We start from the raw sequence: 14,979 nt of genomic DNA on the forward strand, positions 1-14,979 counted from the left end.
CGGTTGAGTATACTCATAGCCCCTAAGGGACCTTAAAGTAGTACCCCCTGAGGACAATGACCCGTTCAGTCTAGCTGAAGGTGTCACGTCCGTTTTCACAGGAACAATGCAAAGAAGAAGTGTTCCAATTTTACAGTGCCAACCTGCCAGTAGATGTCATCGAAGACCTTTTTCTCAGGGAATGTGATTGTTGGGGCATTTGGTGGACATCGGATGCACTGAGAAGCTTGGAGTATGCGTCCGATATGTACCCAAGCATCAGAAAATGTCTGATTATTCTGTTAGTGATGCCAGTCTCGACTGCAACCGCAGAAAGATCCTTCACCACTATGAGAAGGGTGAAGACCTATCTGCGCAGTACAATGAGTACAGAAAGCGGTTGTCCGGGTTAGGACTCCTGAACATTCATAGAGAGCTGGAAATTAGTGCAGAACATGTTGTTGACATATTTGCGAAAAGGAAAAGCCGACGTTTGGCACTTCCGTGTTTGAATATCCCTTACAGAAGTAAAAGGCCTGCTGCGTACTCTTGCTGTGTACATACAGCGTATATGATGCATACATGATGTGTACTGAAATCAAGGGCTTTAAATAGTACGCAGGATATAAACCGCACATACACCGATAGTACGTTTGTAGTACACTTTTGACATGCAAATGAGCTCTGCCGCGTACTACTTGCTGCGTACATGCTGTGGACTACATAGTACACAGGATGTACGCTGGAGGAATTTAGTATGCGGGAAATAGTACGCAGCATGTACGCGGCACATACACTTTTCACATGCAAATGAGCCTGCGGTGTACTACCCCTGCGGCGTACATGCTGTGTACTCCTGCGGCGTACATGCTGTGTACTCCTGCGGCGTACATTCTGTGTACTCCTGGCCCGAGTCCTGCGGCGTACATGCTGTGTACTCCTGCTGCATACATGCTGTGTACTCTTGTGGCGAAACTGCTGTTATAATGTAAATTCCTTACCCCACCAACTTTCTTATGCAAATGCTGATCATTTGGACAGAAAAAAACAGAAAAAAGAGAAGTGACATGCATCAATAAGTATTTACCCTTACCAAAATAATGTAGACTGATGTTATCAAATAAATTAGTATGCTTTTCTTCATCCACTTTTCAATGAAATAAATCAATTTTTGTAGCATGTAATTTGGTAAACATCTGAAGAAAATGGCGTAACTGCATCAAGGGGAAACAACTTTAATGCAACTAAATATAAGTGTTATAAATTTCGAAGTATCTGCGGTGTACATGCAGTGTACTATTTTCTTGTACAAGTCCCTCCTGCGTACATGCAGTGTACTCCTTAAATTTTCAGAGTCTGTGCTGCGTACTTGAAGTGTACTAGTGACCTCCTGCGTACATGCTGTGTACTCGTCGAAATGGTACGCTGCATGTACGCGGCATGCGGTGTATGTAAAATGTACTCCTCTGGCGTACTACTGTGTTCGCGGCATATACACAGCAAATACGCAGCATGTACGCCACAGAGGCTTGCTTTTGTAAGGGATGTAACAATGTCAATAGAAAATGTCGCACTGATCATTGATACGACACGAGCCCATCGACCATAGCCATCTATAGTCAATCAGGGGAATTTTGTGTTTTTTCATGCTTACGACTGAAGCGTGTAAAACGTGTATTTAATTAACTCCTGTCTTTATCGGAAAAATGTTCTGCATATTTTGATGATTTTCAACACTGTGCCGTAAAATCATTGCTATTCAGTTTGGCATTTACTTGATATGTAAGATCTAGTGATGGACCCTCTCTGGTCACTTATAATAATGTGGTTCAGATCAGCTGTTAAAGATAAAAAAAATAGGTATTAAATCAAATTTGCTACCACGAATTGTATGATTTTTATATTGAAATTCGTCATCTGGATACCCTCCAGAACGCACCAGAGACGTTCTAAGAAAAAAAATTTCCCGGGGGAGCTAGCCCCAAACCCCACTAGCAATTGTGCGTATTCTCAAAATAGGCCCAGTTACGCCCCTGACTGAGCGGAAGAAATCTATTCAGAATATGTTGGAATAAAAAAAAAAGCATCCATAATTCCATGAAATATTTGCCCAAAATATACAGACAAATATATTGTGAAACAACAATAATTATCATAATGATGTTCCATAATTGATTATTCCAGTTTTCCTTTGTTTTTGTTTTTTATAGTACATCTATTCAATATTTCTTTCCTAAGTGTTCCCTTCCATTCCATTTCACATGTATTAATTACCCTTTAAATAACAACCTAAGAAATTCTTTGAAACGTCAAAGCAATGCAACAAACCTAAATGTACAGTCTCAAGTTTTGATTCTGTTATGTGTAGTTAATCTTATCAATGATATATCCTTGTAATAACTGAAACTGGTCCTCAACAATACTTAAAATACCTTACAGAAAATCAAACTTTTCAAACAAGACTGTAGACTACCATTAAGCATTTGGAACACAAGACAATTGGCTAACTTAACACATGATGATAAATTTTATGAATATGACTTTTACCAATTTCCAGTTGAGGTTTTTCCCAATTGTAAAGGCCCTGGCCACATTTCCACATCAGTAGAAAAAACACTGTCTGTAACTGAGAAATTAAAAAAAGGAAGTAAACTCATAAATGAACTTTATCATGAGCTAAATGTCCATTAAATAAGTAGTACTGTCACTCTCTTTAGTGGTCCGGGGGCATGCACCCTGCACCCCCCCCCCCACCACCGAGCCCGAGAGGGGGTATGTACAGGGAGGTGGGGCTCTGTCCGTGTTTTAATTTTGAGGTACTGAAGCGGTACTAATTTTTACCTTTTTTTGGCCCGAGGCAAAGTTCTGCGTGTGGCTACGCATTCTCATCCATCAGAGGTTCGTCATCCGGGGAACCACGGTAGACCTCTGGTATGCGAGAATGGTGGCTACGGCGCTGAGATAAAATGGCATTAGCTATCTTAGCCTTACTCATTTGGCTTATCGGGATGACTTATTTTATTATCTGATATCTTATAGGTGACGGAGACAGCGACAGTCAAAAGTTATCACGCTGACTACTGTAGAAAATATTATTTTTAGAAATTCTGCGCCAAAACTCCTGCATCCGTCCCTGTTTCTTACTATATCAATTATACACACAAATAACACATACGCTCTTGGAGGAAGTTTTTACGCTTCTGTGCAGTCTTTTCATAATGAATAATTTGTTCAAATAGACCATCAATTGAAGCCATGAAAAAAATCGTCTGCATTCAAAACGAAAGTAGATGTCGCGCTCATATGCGCGCGCCTGTTGCGTTATGACGTCATCTAACTGTAATAGCTATTTTAAGACTGGTTTTCCGTGAATTCAGGCACCCGGTTAATTTTCAGCTGACAGTTGACAGTTAGTGAAAACGGGAAACCAAGGACATGAGTAACGTGCAAACAGACCATAACAAAGGGGTACGTAATTGGTAAAAATAAACTGGGTATAAAAAGCTGCAAGCATTCGTCATTCACGCCCAGTTATAAGTAGAAACCATGGCCGAGGGTGGTGAAAGTTATACCGCACACGACACTGAGCTTGTCACAAGTAACAGTCAGACGGAGAGTGAAAATAAAATGGATGCAGTTTTTGATGCTTTACTGGAAAGAACCCGAAGGTACTGTGCACTCTACGTAACTTTTTTCTTGATGACGGCTCTGATTTCTTGTTGACAACTCTTTATTTCTTGTTGACAGCTCTGTATATTTACAGTCGTGATGCATGTACTAACGTTGCTGCAAGATTGTACATTTAATATGCCTAGAATTATCTGACAGTAGCTGGTTCTTTCTAATGATATTCTTTCAGTATGATCCAAGAATGACTTTCATCATAAACAAGTCAGAGACATACTTTCAATCTAAACATCGTGCTTTGTCTCAATGTCTTAAGTGTTGAAAAATCACTAAATCTTTATTTAAACAATCATTTCATTCCAGTTATATTATTTATTCATTTAAACAACTTATGCCAAATCAGATTTACAAGAAACACCTTTTAATAAAACTTTTCCTAAGAACTACTGTAGTGATAGTAGGTTTATAGGCCACTTCCAACAGCCTTGCTGTTGGGTTAATTAACCCTTTAGTGACATGGTTAGAGTGTCCGCCTACGGATCACGAGGTCCGTGGGTTTGAGCCCCAGTGGGGACCTTGGCATTTTCTCTCCCAGGGTTTACTTTAATGGCGACGAGGATGTTTGACGCACCCATGCAGTGAGCATGGAGGGTCTTTCTGGAGGGCTATAGTTAGCTTTGAAATGTAAAGGGGAAGAAGTGTAGTGATAGTAGGTTTATAGGCCACTTCCAACAGCCTTGATGTTGGGTTAACCCTTTAGCGACGTGGTTAGAGTGTCCGCCTACGGATCACTTGGTCTGGGGTTCGAGCCCCAGTGGGGACCATGGTATTTTCTCTCCCAGGGTTTACTTTACTACAAAGCTTAAACAAAATTTAGAAATAATTTAGGTTTTAACAATTTGATAAAAGAAAGATAACTTTCTATCTTTGAAATAAATTTGCTCATTTTAATTTTTATTTCAATGATTTTCATTTCGCTAATTTAATTTTAGTCTTAAAATCAATTGAAAAGACATTTTGTCTTCCAAATGAGAGATGATGTTTAAATCGAGAGAATGTCTTTGAGTCCAGTGAAGTAGGTGGCTATTATGGTCCAATAAATATGAGAATGTTTTATTTTCAGTGAGAGGTTAAATGAGTTGCGTCAGATAGAGACTAATAACAGACCAGTAACAGGGCAGGATCACAGAAATAATATTAACCAATTTATTAAGAAGAACATTGAAGTACGAGAGAATGTCAATGCTGCCCAAGCATCTGGAAAAGAAAATGTCCCTTTTAATACAAGCAATGTGGAAGAACACAGACCAGAGGCTGTTGTCATTGAAATCCAGGGTCTTTCCCAGCAGCAGAGAGTTTCAAATACTCTGCAAACAGCAGCTTTTCGTAGACATTTAGAGAACATTATTCGCGGAAGTATCCGGACAGTTGCACAGAGTCACAGTCCATCATCCTCGCACCAGCCCACACCTTCTCCAGTAAATACACCGGCTAGAGCACAGGTAAAGATCTTGATAGAAGTTATTTGCAAAGAATGGGATAATTATGTGCTTGCAGGAGTAGACTGCGTCCTTGCTTCAATTTATTCTATGCCCAAGTTGATTTTATTCCTACACTGTTTCTTGTGCTGAAGTTGTCAGCTGCTTCTGCCTTGTTAATACTCTTGTTTTTTAAAGGCAATTGAAAGCTAATTACACACATGAACTATTCCAAAAATTATATTGAATTCAGCACAAAATGAATATTATTATGATATAGCAATGTTTGTGTTATGATTCATTGAAAATCATTATTAAACAGGGTTGTTCACTCAATATTTAAAGCATTTTATGTCAGAATGTAGATGAAGAGGAGAAGGGGCCTGTGTCTGTTATTTGGGAAAACAAGCTTGGTATTTTTGCAAATGGGAAGAAAAGAAAAATCATGTAAAGTCAGTTATAGGGGAAAACATGATTTGAAAAAAACTTTTCTGAGGGGAATGGGCTGCTATAGAACGAAAAAAAGCCATTGGTAGCTTTAGGATGGACGCTGTTTCAGCAAACATGTACCCTAAATGTAATTGTTGTTTTACTTGTTTGTGTTGCAGACACCTGTTGCAGATGCTGTATCTAGTGTTGCCGAGCGACGTGATAGTGTGTCAAGTAATAGCACCACTTCCTCTTCTAGTGTATCTGTAGATTACAACGCTAGAGTGCAAGATCCTAGAGGTAAGGTTCTTACACAATTATAATAAAAGATTCAAAGATAAATTACTTACCAGATTGGACCTCCTCAGTTGTATGAAATTTTTGCAAATACGATTTCAAAGACAAGTAAATTACAGTCAAACCTTTGTTAAAGACCTACTCTGAACAGAGACCACCTGGCTCCAAAGACCACATGTTTTGTTTCCCATTTTAACACTTACAGTATATTTTAACCTGTGAATAAAGACCACCTCCCAATAAAGACCACATTTTAGCTCTCCCAAGGGTGGTCTTTATAGACAGGTTTGACTGTATATGTTATGTTATAATTGTTCTGTTGAATTTTTATTTTGGCACTTTATTAAGAATATACAGCTCAGTTATCTTATTCCATTTTCCAGGGTTACTTGGTGCAGTGTTAAACAATGGAATTCCTCCACCACCACCAATTCAAATGCCAGTTCAAGAAAGGTAATCTGAGTTTTTCTTGTGTAAAATGTTGTTTAGAGAATATATGTCTTACCACTTTCTTTGGTAATGGGAAGTGATAGAGGCAAAACATTCAAGAACTTGTTAAATATGCTATTTACTATTATTCAGTTGGAAAATTACCTGAAGAAACATGGTGTTTAAAAATGTCTTTAAAGTAAAGCAATGATCTTTTATTAATTCTTGATACGTTCTACACTTGTATGTCTGTATGTTATTGTGTATTACTTGGCATCCAGTGTTTTACATTTTTCATCAGCTTTAAGGGTGAATGTTTTTACACAAATGTAGAATGTTTATGTGAGAAAACTCTTCGTCTGTTTACAGGCCTGCAAATGTTGACTGGAATATTGTTGAAGACATGCAGCAAGAGAGTCTTGTGCAGGAGGTTAGTGAACTCGTGCATCGCAGGCTTGTCACTTCCACACTGGAGGGAGAATTTCGCAATGTATTGGAGCTTCATATCAGGGTATACATTCAGTTTGAACAGATTTATTACATAAATGTAGTCGAATATAATTGAGATGCATTACTCTACTTCAGGCCGTTGCACAAGTGTAGTAAAATATATTTGAAATGTGCTATGCTACATTACTTTACTTTAGATTTTTTTAACCTACCTAGTTTACAAAGTACTTTGTACATAGAGCATAACACTATTAGCTGAGAGGTCCTGTTTTATTTCTGGGCTGTGCACATGTTCTTGATGATTTCAAAGAAGGTAAAATATCTGATGTATTTAGTCCTTCACTGCTGAATCATTTACTTTCAGCGAAAAGGTCAGTTCAGGTATAAAATCTGAAAAACATTGGTATGTGTTATACCAAGTTCCTATATAAGAAATTTTGATTATGTTTTACAAATTTCAGAATCGTGTTGATGCAACAGGGACAGATGGACAGAGAGTTCAGGAGTTTATACGCTCCATTCCACGAACTGAACACCACATTCAGAATGACTTCTCCAATATTGGTATTCCCCCTCCAGGAGAGAACTGGGAAACAGCCTCTATCACCAGCATCAGTGCTACAGCTGTACCTTACACACAGGTTGGTACACTTTCTATAACAACCATTGTACAAGTTTCCATAACAACTATTGTACAGTTTCCATAACAACCATTGTACAGTTTCCATAACTATTGTATACTTTCCATACACTTTTCGTACAAAACCATGTACTTTTTCCATAACAACCATGGTACACTTCCCGTGCACCTTCCATAATAAGCATGATACACTTTCTATAACAAACATTATACACTCTGCAACATCCATTGAACACTTTCCAAAACAACCTTTGTACACTTTCCATAACAACTGCCTTACATTTTCCATTATGGCCATTGTACTCTTTCTATTACAACCATTATACACTCTCTGCAACATCCATTGAACACTTTCGAAAGCAACCTTTGTTCACTTCCCATAACAACTGCCTTACATAAATCCATTATGGCCATTGTACACGTTCCATATCAACCACTGTTCAGTTTCCATAAGAACTATTGTACACTACTTTCCATACACTTTTCATAAAAAACATGTACATTTTCCATAACAGCTATGGTACACATCACATGCACTTTCCATAATTAGCATGATACACTTTCTATAACAACCAATATACAATGTGTAGACCCGTGTTAAGAGTATAAATGATCTATTTCAGACCAACCTTCACATGAGTAGAGAGATTGCGTCATTGAAAGCTCAGCTACAGGAAATGAAGAATATGATGAAGGTCAGTTTTGACCTCCAGATGGACATTCAGCGGTCAATTAGACAGGAAGTGGCTGCAGGCCTTGCCGCAGCAGCAGGTAAATTGAGATACTAGCAAACATATTGATATGTTCATAGGCATGAAATCTTGGAGTAAATTTTGCAATATTTAAACAATAATTTAAACATTTATTTCATTTAAGCAGATCTACTCAAAGATGCTTGCAAAAATTGTATGTCTTTTCTATTCTTAAAACATAAATGAGCTATCTTTTCATTGTCTCTCAAACACCTGCATCACTTTTTCATAGGTATTAATACTGTATATAGAAAGAACTATTCATAAAACAGAAACAATTTGTTTTATATTAAGATAAAGAATATAGTTTTAATGATATTTTTTTTCAGCTGGAAACAAAGACGTTAATGCAACAGCACCACAGACTACTACAACAGTTCGGTCACAACCTGTTAATGACACACATTGTTTAATTTGTCTTGATAACCACAGTGACTCGGTGCTCTATCAGTGTGGACATATGTGTGTCTGCTACCCATGTGGTCGACATCTTATGGACAGAAATGCTAAATGTCCGGTGTGTAGAGCACCTATCAGAGATATCATCAGAGCATACAAATGTAACCAAGACTGAACACTTTAACTACTGTTGCCATGTCTACAAACATTACTTTGTTATCTTGATTACTTATGGCATTAGATAATGACGGGTCTTTATGTCAGGCATTTATTTTGAAATGTGCATTGCCCGCATTACAAAGGACAGTTCAAAGAAAAATGCTCAACATTTGTATGTATCTTTTAGGAAAAAAAGTGTTTTGTCTAATGACCTTTTGAGTAAAGGTTATATTCCGAATATGCTCAATTACAGGTTTTGAACATTTTCTAAATCAATTATTTACCTGTATATTGACAGAGAATTATTATGATTGAGGAAAGTTTTATTGTTACTGGCAATTCTGTTGACAGTATTTTGTCATACTTGACAGAAAAATTATTGGGAATGAAATGCAGTTATTTAGAGCTATAAATTGGCTAGTATATAATTTAAGGATTGACAAATGCATTTTTTAAAGGCTGGCAAATGCTATTTATTTGTTACACTGCCATGTCCATTTATAAAACTGCTGATTTTCTGCTGCAACTTTTTTTCTGGCGGGGTTGTTAAAACAAATTTTAAAAGGAATATTTTATAGTTTTGTACAGAGTCTGTAAGTATATTATATAGAACTGGTTTTCAAACTGATTATTATATCATATCACATGATATTAAAGCCTTGCACTCATATCCCTAGATTTCAAGCAGGTATGAAGAAATTTTAATTTTAATATTGCAGTCAGTGAAATTGAGCATTTTTGTTCATTCAAGAGTTATGACAGAAATAAAGGATCCTTACAGAAAGAGATAAGAATAGTTCAGGGTCAGGTAGTTTTAATTATTGAGTAATTTACATTGACTTGTTCTGCTGAAATGGGCATTTATTACCCAGAAGTGAGGAAGCATTAACTTTTGAAATTAAAAAAAAAGGTGCATTACATTTCTCATAAGTGAGGGAAGCTTTTATTGCACACTTTTACCAAATGCCTGTCTCGAAGTCTTTTTGAAAGTTGAAAGTAGTAGCTGCTCATACCTGTTGATAAACCCTTTGGAAATGAAACAGAGCCTTTTATAACCATTGTTAACTTTGTTAGTGGCTAATTTATACAGTATTTATTTACTGTTACTGTGAAGATGGTACAATTTGTGGATGTTTAGTAAAGTCAGGGTCTAAGGCAATTATTCAAAAAGTTTGGAGAGCAGTCTCAAAATACTAGCATCTGATTGGTTGTTTCAAAGCACACTTTTGAAATAGACCAATGACAAGGCTGCATTCTGAGAATGGTATACAGCCTCAGTTTATAACTTTAGAACCTGGATCCATCTATAAAGAGGCATGGTCATAATTGTTGTGTACCACCTGTAAAGGCTTGGTCTTCTTTGTTTGTTTTAATTTTGTAAATATAGTTTGAGCTTTCTCACAGCTGGCTGTGATGTATAGTCATGAACTTCATACATATTATGTTATGAATAAATATAACAAAATGAAATGCTTTGTTTCTCCTGCTCTGTTTACAATGAGTGTTTAATAAAGAAGGTTCTTGCATCAGCTTACTAATTGCGAAAGATGGAGTTTTACTGTTTTTATCTATCCAACTATCCTTCCATAGCAAATCATTCACTGGTATAAGACAGTGTATCACATGCTAGATGTAGATGTGACATTCAGATTTCTTAAATTTTTAGCTCAGCTGAACAAAGTTCAGGGTGAGCGATTAGTATAGGTGGATGGTCCAGCGTCAATTGTCCTGCATCCTTCTTCCTTCATCCTGCATCGACATTTTAATTTAAACAGACTTTCCTCAGAAACTACTGGTCAGAAAGTGGGACCAAAATTTGTAGTCCTGTTTGGCGCCATATAACCTATACTGTGTTGGTGTGCCGTAAAACCCAAATAAATAAATAAATAAATAAAACTAGTCAGAATTATACCAATATTTTTCAGTAGCGTCATGGCATGGACCTTTATCATGTTTATTCAAATGCTTCACCTTAAATAGCCCCTTTTTGGGCACCCAGAGCTAAAAAGAAAACCTTTAAGCAACCTCGTTTCATGAATCAATTGATGTAGCATCATTATAAGGTTCTCTCCCAATTTTGTTCAAATGGGGGCACTTGGCCCCTTTAAGGGGCAGCAAAAGCTGAATTTGGAAATACCTTTAAACAGCTTCTGCTCATGAACCGCTTGTGTGATCTTCATCAGTAGATGGAAATTCAAATGGTTTGGCAGGTGTCCCATGAGACTCGAATCCCTAGCTCAAAGGTCATGGTCAAACTTATTGACAAGATTAATTGTATATAGGTTTCTGTCGCCAAAGTGTCAGTCCTCTCTGTATTCTATCACATAGCAGTTATATTTCATCAGCATATCGTTGTTGTTAATCGTGTATATTGGCACAATCATGATAATTTCTTTCTTTGTATTTATTATATGGTATATTTATGATACTGCATTGATACTGAACAGTAATGCAGAAAAACTGGAAATATTATCAATACTACTAAACTGAAATAAACCTTTTGGTGTCTATGCGTTAGTATACCACTATAATGTTCAGCTTGTAAATGGTTAGGATAGTAGGATGTGGGGTGTAACTCATTGTAACTGTTTTCATCCATTCGTATTCTATTGGTGGATGGTCTGGCATCAGGAGCCGGTCATCCATTCTCCTGCTTCAACATTTTTAGTCCCCTACTGGTTGAAAACCAGTTTCGGGGACAATAGGAATGCGCTTTTCATACGTCAGTCATTCCGTCTGTCTTTTGGTCCGACCGTCCATCTGTTCGCAATTTCGTGTCTAGTCCAATATTTACTCAGTCATCCATGAAGGGATTTTATTATTACTTGGCACAAATGTTCCGAATGATGAGACGGCATGTTTTGCGCAAAACCCGGACCCCTAGCTTAAAGATCAAGGTCACAATTGGAGGTCAAAGTTCAACAGGGCTTTTTTCCTGTCCGGTCCATAACTCTGCCATCCATGAAGGGATTTCAATATTACTTGGTACAAATGTAGTTAATGTACCTCATAATAAGACAATGTGTCTTGCACAACTTTCAGACCCCAAGCTCAAAGGTCAAGGTCACACTTAGCCGTCAAATGTGAATATGGCATGAACAGGGTCTGTTTCGTGTACGATCCATAACTCATGTTATTTGTCCCCTACTGGTTGAGAAACCAGTTTCAGGGACTATGGGAATGCGCTTTTCCGTCCGTCATTCCATCCGTCCACAATTTCGTGTCTGGTCAATAACTCTGTCATCCATGAAGGGTTTTAATATTACTTGACACAAATATTCCCCATGATGAGACGAGGGTGTCATGCGCAAACCCCGGACCCTTAGCTTTAAAGGTCAAGGTCACAATTTGAGGTGAAAGGTCAACACGGCTTTTTTCCTGTCCGGTCCATAACTCTGCCATCCATGAAGGGATTTTAATATTATTTGGCACAAATGTACCTCATAATAAGATGATGTGTCATGCGTAAGTTTGAGACCCCTAGCTCAAAGGTCAAGGTCACACTTGGCTGTCAGATGTTAACATGGCATGAACAGGGTCTGTTTCGTGTCCGGTCCATAACTCTGTCATTCTTTAAGGGATTTTAATATCACTTTGCACAAATGTTCTCCATGACGAGACGACTGTCATGCGGAAATTCCAGACCCCTTGCTCAAAGATCAAGGTCACAATTGGAGGTCAAAGGTCAACGGGGCTTTTTCCTGTCTGGACCATAACTCTTTCATTCATGAAGGGATTTTAATATTACTTGGCACAAATGTTCCCCATGATGAGACGACATGTCATGCACAAAACCCGGGCCCCTGGCTCAAAGGTCAAGGTCACAATTGGAGGTCAAAGGTCAATACGTTTTTAGCTCACCTGTCACAAAGTGACAAGGTGAGCTTTTGTGATCGCGCGGCGTCCGTCGTCCGTCCATCCGTGCATGCGTGCGTGCGTCCGTAAACTTTTGCTTGTGACCACTCTAGAGGTCACATTTTTCATGGGATCTTTATGAAAGTTGGTCAGAATGTTCATCTTGATGATATCTAGGTCAAGTTCGAAACTGGGTCACGTTCCATCAAAAACTAGGTCAGTAGGTCTAAAAATAGAAAAACCTTGTGACCTCTCTAGAGGCCATATATTTCATGAGATCTTCATGAAAATTGGTCAGAATGTTCACCTTGATGATATCTAGGTCAAGTTTGAAACTGGGTCACGTGCCGTCAAAAACTAGGTCAGTAGGTCTAAAAATAGAAAAACCTTGTGACCTCTCTAGAGGCCATATATTTTACAAGATCTTCATGAAAATTGGTCAGAACGTTCACCTTGATGATATCTAGATCAAGTTCGAAACTGGGTCACGTGCCCTCAAAAACTAGGTCAGTAGGTCAAATAATAGAAAAACCTTGTGACCTCTCTAAAGGCCATATTTTTCATGGGATCTGTATGAAAGTTGGTCTGAATGTTCATCTTGATGAAGTCTAGGTCAAGTTTGAAACTGGGTCATGTGCGGTCAAAAACTAGGTCAGTAGGTCTAAAAATAGAAAAACCTTGTGACCTCTCTAGAGGCCATGTATTTCATGAGATCTTCATGAAAATTGGTCAGAATGTTTACCTTGAAGATATCTAGGTCAAGTTCGAAAGTGGGTCACGTGCCATCAAAAACTAGGTCAGTAGGTCAAATAATAGAAAAACCTTGTGACCTCTCTAGAGGCCATATTTTTCATGGGATCTGTATGAAAGTTGGTCAGAATGTTCATCTTGATGATATCTAGGTCAAGTTCGAAAGTGGGTCACGTGCCATCAAAAACTAGGTCAGTAGGTCAAATAATAGAAAAACCTTGTGACCTCTCTAGAGGCCATATTTTTCATGGGATATGTATGAAAGTTGGTCTGAATGTTCATCTTGATGATATCTAAGTCAAGTTCGAAACAGGGTCATGTGCGGTCAAAAACTAGGTCAGTAGGTCTAAAAATAGAAAAACCTTGTGACCTCTCTAGAGGCCATGTATTTCATGAGATCTTCATGAAAATTGGTCAGAATGTTTACCTTGAAGATATCTAGGTCAAGTTCGAAAGTGGGTCACGTGCCATCAAAAACTAGGTCAGTAGGTCAAATAATAGAAAAACCTTGTGACCTCTCTAGAGGCCATATTTTTAATGGGATCTGTATGAAAGTTGGTCTGAATGTTCATCTTGATGATATCTAGGTCAAGTTCGAAAGTGGGTCACGTGCCATCAAAAACTAGGTCAGTAGGTCAAATAATAGAAAAACCTTGTGACCTCTCTAGAGGCCATATTTTTCATGGGATATGTATGAAAGTTGGTCTGAATGTTCATCTTGATGATATCTAAGTCAAGTTCGAAACAGGGTCATGTGTGGTCAAAAACTAGGTCAGTAGGTCTAAAAATAGAAAAACCTTGTGACCTCTCTAGAGGCCATACTTGTGAATGGATCTCCATAAAAATTGGTCAGAATGTTCATCTTGATGATATCTAGATCAAGTTCGAAAGTGGGTCATGTGCCATCAAAAAGTAGGTCAGTAGGTCAAATAATGAAAAAACGTTGTGACCTCTGTAGAGGCCATATTTTTCATGGGATCTGTATGAAAGTTGGTCTGAATGTTTATCTTGATATATAGGTCAAGTTTGAAACTGGGTCAACTGCGATCAAAAACTAGGTCAGTAGGTCTTGAAATAGAAAAACCTTGTTACCTCTCTAGAGGCCATATTTTTCATGAGATCTTCATGAAAATTAGTGAGAATGTTCACCTTGATGATATCTAGGTAAAATTCAAAACAGGGTCACGTACCTTCGAAAACTAGGTCAATAGGTCAAATAATAGAAAAACCTTGTGACCTCTCAAGAGACCATATTTTTCAATGGATCTTCATGAAAATGGGTCAGAATTTTTATCTTGATAATATCTAGGTCAAGTTCAAAACTGGGTCACATGAGCTCAAAAACTAGGTCACTATGTCAAATAATAGAAAAAATGACGTCATACTCAAAACTGGGTCATGTGGGAAGAGGTGAGCGATTCAGGACCATCATGGTCCTCTTGTTTTTTCCTGTCTGGTCCAGAACTCTGTCATTCATCAATGGATTTTAACATTACTTGGCATAAATGTTCCCTATGATGAGAGGACATGTCATGCACAACACCCAGAACCCTAGCTTAAAGGTCAAGGTCACAATTGGAGATCAAAGGTCAATGTGACATTTTTCATGTCCGGTTTATAACTTCGTCATGCAAAACAGGATTTTGATATTACTTGGCACAAATGTTCACCACTATGAGAGTGCCGTGCGCAAGAACCTGGTCCCTAGGTTGAAGGTCAAGGTCACACATAGAGG

At 38.0% G+C, this 14,979-nt stretch overlaps 2 protein-coding genes across 2 annotated transcripts in view; one reads left to right on the plus strand and one right to left on the minus strand.

The window, feature by feature from the left end:
- The window catches only part of LOC123546517 (serine/arginine-rich splicing factor 10-like), a 146,103-nt gene that overhangs the window by 12,312 nt on the left and 118,812 nt on the right, over positions 1-14,979 (minus strand). The window lies entirely within an intron of this gene.
- On the plus strand, positions 3,461-10,109 carry LOC123546487 (uncharacterized). Its single transcript, XM_045332788.2, has 8 exons — positions 3,461-3,647; positions 4,730-5,108; positions 5,693-5,813; positions 6,194-6,263; positions 6,609-6,750; positions 7,151-7,330; positions 7,953-8,100; positions 8,411-10,109. Exons 1-8 carry the CDS (start codon positions 3,526-3,528, stop codon positions 8,653-8,655), a joined length of 1,407 nt encoding a protein of 468 aa, XP_045188723.2. The 5' UTR covers positions 3,461-3,525; the 3' UTR covers positions 8,656-10,109.

The sequence above is a fragment of the Mercenaria mercenaria genome, chromosome 9, assembly GCF_021730395.1.
Source record: "Mercenaria mercenaria strain notata chromosome 9, MADL_Memer_1, whole genome shotgun sequence".
NCBI classification, from domain to species: domain Eukaryota; kingdom Metazoa; phylum Mollusca; class Bivalvia; order Venerida; family Veneridae; genus Mercenaria; species Mercenaria mercenaria.

What these genes read in the sequence shown, in the direction of transcription:
- LOC123546487 (XM_045332788.2), top strand. Translation starts at nt 3,526, where the DNA reads ATGGCCGAGGGTGGTGAAAGTTATACCGCACACGACACTGAGCTTGTC. An exon ending in CAAATGCCAGTTCAAGAAAG is followed by an intron (nt 6,264 to 6,608) that starts GTAATCTGAGTT and finishes GTCTGTTTACAG; the next exon opens with GCCTGCAAATGTTGACTGGA. An exon ending in CAGCTGTACCTTACACACAG is followed by an intron (nt 7,331 to 7,952) that starts GTTGGTACACTT and finishes GATCTATTTCAG; the next exon opens with ACCAACCTTCACATGAGTAG.